This window comes from Austrofundulus limnaeus, unplaced genomic scaffold (assembly GCF_001266775.1).
Source record: "Austrofundulus limnaeus strain Quisiro unplaced genomic scaffold, Austrofundulus_limnaeus-1.0 Scaffold2, whole genome shotgun sequence".
Taxonomy (NCBI): domain Eukaryota; kingdom Metazoa; phylum Chordata; class Actinopteri; order Cyprinodontiformes; family Rivulidae; genus Austrofundulus; species Austrofundulus limnaeus.
In genome coordinates, this window is record NW_013952404.1 from 6,496,973 (window position 1) to 6,501,627 (window position 4,655).

Here is a 4,655-nt window from a genome sequence, read left to right on the forward strand (position 1 = left end):
ACACACACAATATATATAGAGAGAGAAATAATGTACATTTACAGAGTACTTTTGTTATTAATATAATACAATTAATTTCCTAAATATGTCTTTGTAAAACAAAAGGATGAGTTTCTAATGCTCTGACTCACCCACAAGCACAAACAGGCTTGCTGAAACAGTACCAGCCAAAAGCAGGCATGTCAAGAGTGGGCTGGAAGCCCTCTTATGCAATGCTCAGTTTAAGTTCTTCAAAGCACAACAAATGTGTATAATTCTGTTGTTTACACATTCTTTTCTATAAAACATACCTGAACTAAAAAGAAAAAAATATATAATTGTATAAAACAAAAAGCAACACAGGTGAGACTAAGTGGCAGGGGACAGCAGGGGTGTATGGATTGATGCAACCCTGTGAGAGGGGGATGTTTTGTGGCAACATACAAGGAACGGAGGGTGATTTCTCATAACAGAGCAGATCTGCCAGCGGTAATACAGTCCAGGTCATCGCTGCAGCAAACCTACATTGTTCTTTTTCCTGTGAAGCTCCAGTGAGTCCCTCAGCTCAGCCAGCTCATCCTGCAAACTGCAGACCTGCTTCTCCTTCTCTGACAACCTGAAAACACCAGGGGAACCGCTCGCTGTTAGACATTCTGCTGAGTCGTTAACGGCAGCCATAATTTAAAACATGGATAGGAAGAATGGTTACATTACTTACTCTGCAAGGAGCTCTGGGTTTGGCACCGCAGCGTTCGACTGCTATATAAGAAGATAGAAGAAAAAAATGAAATAAGTAATCRTCTTTTTCTACTTAAAGTCATTTAATGACATTCTTCCTCACCTGTTGCTGTAGCTGCTCCACCTTCTCACTCACTTCTCTTGTTCTTGTCTCCAGTTCAGCCTGCAGCGCCTGAATTTCCTGGTCCTTTACTGTCAGCCTATGATTCAGATTTGCTCATCAATTGTTTGATATTACAGGAGGGTGGAAACGAGCTGCAGAGTCAAGGGTGGGGTTGACTTACTGAGCCTGGAGTTCCTGGATCTTGGCCTCAGAGCTGCTCGGTCCCTGTTGTGTCTCTTTGTTCCTCAGCTGCTCCAGCTCCACCTGAAGGGCAGCCAGTTTTTGTTCCAGAGTCTAGGAAACAAAGAGCATTTCAAACGAGCATTAAAAAAAGGGAAAGGAAAGAGAACAAAATAATTGGGATTTGCTAAAAATTGAATTTCAGTTGGAAAAGGCCACACCTCGACAGTCTTCTCTCTGGTAGAGCTACTGGCTCGTTCTGCCTGCAGAGTCTCCTCCAGTGATTTCAGCTTCAGATCCTTTTCTTGGATCCTGCACAGAACATCATAACATGATTCTAATATGCCAATACAGCCATGGTAAACACCAAAAAAAGCAAGTGCACACTTCAAATTCTTACTTTTGACATAACTAAATTAGCGGCATTTTAACTATTTCTCAGTGGGCACAGAGTCCATGAGGGCTACAGCCATGTCTGCTCAGAGGTTGTAAAAATATCAATTTATTGTTTGTATATAAAAATCACCAAAACAAGTCCATTCGAAAAATTAAAACTCTGTATAACTCAGTTCTTATTTTTTCCTTTTCCAAATAAATGTTTGTATCCGTTTACTTTATTTTTTTTATTTTGATAAAGGGATAAAGTTTGATGCATCTTTTGTAGAAGCAAACATGTAAAAAAAAACTAAAGACTTTACAGTTAAATACATTGCCCAACATGGTAAGTTCTTTGTTAATGCGTTAAGCATTTATGTAACTGTGTAGTTTTCTTTTAATCTATTGAGAAACTGTGTTTCCTGCATGAGTGTTCAGCATTGCGTGGAGGTAAGAAACGGGGTTTTCAGGAAAATAGTTTGGGAACCACTGTACCGCTATAATACGGAATTTTATTTAAAGTTTGTCCAAAAAATGAAAATGAAATTCAGTTATAGAGCCAAAGAACACCTAGCATTTCAGGGTGTTTTTAATAAATCATTAGAATATTATATTTCAGACCCAGACTATGTAGAATCTCTATAGCAGTGGTTGTATTTTTGCTTTTCAGACATTAAGTTTTTCATTCAGACATGACACTGACAGCACACCCTGTGCAATATCTGCAACAACAGACATTCATCAATTGCGCACTTGTTGCTGTTATTGGAATCGACCTAATAGGATTGCTGTTGCAACTTTCATGTAAATGTGACCAGGGTTTAGCCTCCAGGACAAAATGTTCAGTTCAAGGCAGATTATCAAAGAAAGGGAAAAAAAAGAAAGCATGCTTGAAAGGAGYTTTTATGAGTCCTGAACAAACTGGGTAGAAATTAGCTTTTTCCAGTAACTTATTACAAACACATAAATACCAGCATTAACTATAGGTCTTACTTGCTTTGTAGTTCTCCCACTATTAACTCTGATGATGCCTTCAGTAAAAGAAGAATAAATAAAATAAGTAACAGGTAGGAGTAATAGTAATAAAACAAGTTCAGGAGATCTTATTTTGGTAGACTTCACCTGTTCTGCTGTCTTTCTCTTAAGGTCCTCAATTTCTTGTCTCTGTGCCTCATATTCTCCTTTTACCTTCTGTATTAAGGGAAAAGAAAAACAGAGTGAAGTAAATTAAATGAACATCCTTCTAATGTGGTTGTGTGAGTGTGAAGCGGAATATTATCGTTGTTCCTTTCTGAAACAAGACAACTGAATTTTACCTTCAGCTCTTCTTCCTTGTTGGCCACTTCTATCAGCCCCTTCTCCAAAAGTCCCTCAACCGTTTTAATGTTCTCCTCCTTCTCTCGAACACTGGGTAGGAAACAGCATTTCATCAAATGAATGAATGAATGAATAAATAAATAAATAAATAAATAAATAAATAAATAAAAAGACTGGATTATTTGGTTTCATTAATTGTTTAAAATATTCTCCAGTTTACACACCCACCTCTTCTGAAACTGGTCCAAAGCCTGCTGGGATGCAGTCTGCAGACAAAAAAGAAGGGAGTGTTAAACAAGAAAAACACAAACCTGTTTAAGGAACGTGTTTAAAAAAAAAGGGTAGYAAGCTAACCTGATCAGCAATCTGTGCCTGCAGATTCTGAATCTCTGCCTTTAGTGACATGTTTTCATTGTGCAAAGCCTGCAAGAATAAAGAACATAAAATATTTATTCTGCTTTGACGCTTTTATACAGGGAATAAAACATATATGACATCCCCCTGCTACAGTGCGGCCATTGCCAGTATCACTCCACCCCCTGTTAACAATAAGTGTTAATTAGGTGTCAACGATAGCCACATGATGTGAGTATCAGTCACATGGAGGCAGTGCTTAAAAGCCTGAATTTTGCCTGAAACTCTCAGACTGAAGAAGTCTCTTGGAGGAGAGACGAAACATTTCATTAGAGAAGAACCCGTCCAGAAGACCTACACAATTTTTTTCTTTTTGATATATGACTTCTGTGAAGGAGTATTTCGTCTTGTCAGCCTGGTTGAGTGCATGTTTGTAAATCCAAACAGAGCTGTAGACGAGGCGCTCTGGTAAACACACCTGCATGTTTGTTTCTCGACTTGCCCCGCTGCTCCTCTCAGCATTTAGAGAATCCTCCAGACTCTTTCGCTGCAGCTCCTTTTCAGCCAGTCTGTGCGAAACGGCAAAAAAGAGAAGTGAGGTCACAGTTTGTTAGAAAAGCCCAACAGACTCACTCCTGATGCAATGAAAAGACAAAGCTTACAGCTTTTGTAGCTCCTCAATGTGGGACACATGGGTGGCCTAAATGTAGAACAGAGAAATCTTGTTAGCCTACATAGAGCAGATATGTAGGTTTGAATCTTATTTTGCTTTAACATATATAGATGTAGTTGACCCAGACCTGTGACGAGATCTGGGCCTGCAGGTTCTCATTCTGGACTTGCAACGTYGCCTCCTGCACCTGAAGTGCTTTGTTTTCATTCATGAGTTCCTATTAAAAMAGATTAGGTGAGCATTAGGAGACTGATGCTCCATCTTAATGCAAATTTACAARTAATCTATTACACAACTAGCCTCACCTGAACCTGGACCTGCAGAGTGTCGTCCTGCATGCTGTGCTGAGACATCTCCATCAGCTCCATCACCCGCTGCTCCAGCCGCTCCTTGGAGACCATCGCTTCAGTCAGGCTGCTGTGTAACGTCTGGATTTCCTTGTTCTTGTTGTTCATCTCCGTCTCCACGCCCAGCAGCTGGCTGTGAAGCTCTGCAAGCRGAGAACTGACTTAGGAAAACCCACAAACACCGAAAGCTTCTCAGTCCTCCACCTGTCTTTACTCACCTTGCTTCGAGGCTTGAAGTTTTTCTCTTTCGGTGTTGACTGTGTGGAGAAAGTTTTGCAATTCCTCCCAGCGTCGCTTTGCATCCTGTAGCTGGGCCTGCAGATGAAGAAGCTYGTGACTCTTCCAAACAATACAGAAACTAATATGATTTAACCAGAGGTGTCAAAAGTATTCACATTCATTACTTAAGTAGAAGTATAGATACTAGGGTTTAAAAATACTTTTTTGGAAGTAGAAGTATCTTTTTACTCAAGTATAAAAGTACTGGTTTTAAAACTACTTAAAAGTACAAAAGTTTATGTAATGAACATTTAAAAAGAAAAAAAAACATTAAGGATAAAAGCTTAGGCTGTGCCACAAGGTTCTATAG

At 39.4% G+C, this 4,655-nt stretch overlaps 1 protein-coding gene across 6 annotated transcripts in view; it reads right to left on the minus strand.

The window, feature by feature from the left end:
- Positions 1 to 4,655, minus strand: part of ktn1 (kinectin 1) — a 19,653-nt gene that overhangs the window by 5,511 nt on the left and 9,487 nt on the right. For 5 of the 6 annotated variants that reach the window (XM_014013263.1, XM_014013245.1, XM_014013236.1 and 2 more), the window contains exons 10-24: positions 4,285 to 4,381; positions 4,025 to 4,209; positions 3,847 to 3,936; positions 3,709 to 3,746; positions 3,525 to 3,615; positions 3,047 to 3,115; positions 2,921 to 2,958; positions 2,692 to 2,782; positions 2,498 to 2,566; positions 2,369 to 2,406; positions 1,222 to 1,312; positions 1,002 to 1,114; positions 821 to 917; positions 698 to 738; positions 505 to 595 (exon numbers count right to left, since the gene is read on the minus strand). In XM_014013263.1, coding sequence (XP_013868717.1) covers positions 505 to 595; positions 698 to 738; positions 821 to 917; positions 1,002 to 1,114; positions 1,222 to 1,312; positions 2,369 to 2,406; positions 2,498 to 2,566; positions 2,692 to 2,782; positions 2,921 to 2,958; positions 3,047 to 3,115; positions 3,525 to 3,615; positions 3,709 to 3,746; positions 3,847 to 3,936; positions 4,025 to 4,209; positions 4,285 to 4,381 — 1,239 coding nt within the window. The remainder of the gene's footprint in view (positions 1 to 504; positions 596 to 697; positions 739 to 820; positions 918 to 1,001; positions 1,115 to 1,221; positions 1,313 to 2,368; positions 2,407 to 2,497; positions 2,567 to 2,691; positions 2,783 to 2,920; positions 2,959 to 3,046; positions 3,116 to 3,524; positions 3,616 to 3,708; positions 3,747 to 3,846; positions 3,937 to 4,024; positions 4,210 to 4,284; positions 4,382 to 4,655) is intronic. The other variant, XM_014013254.1, reaches the window with a different exon arrangement.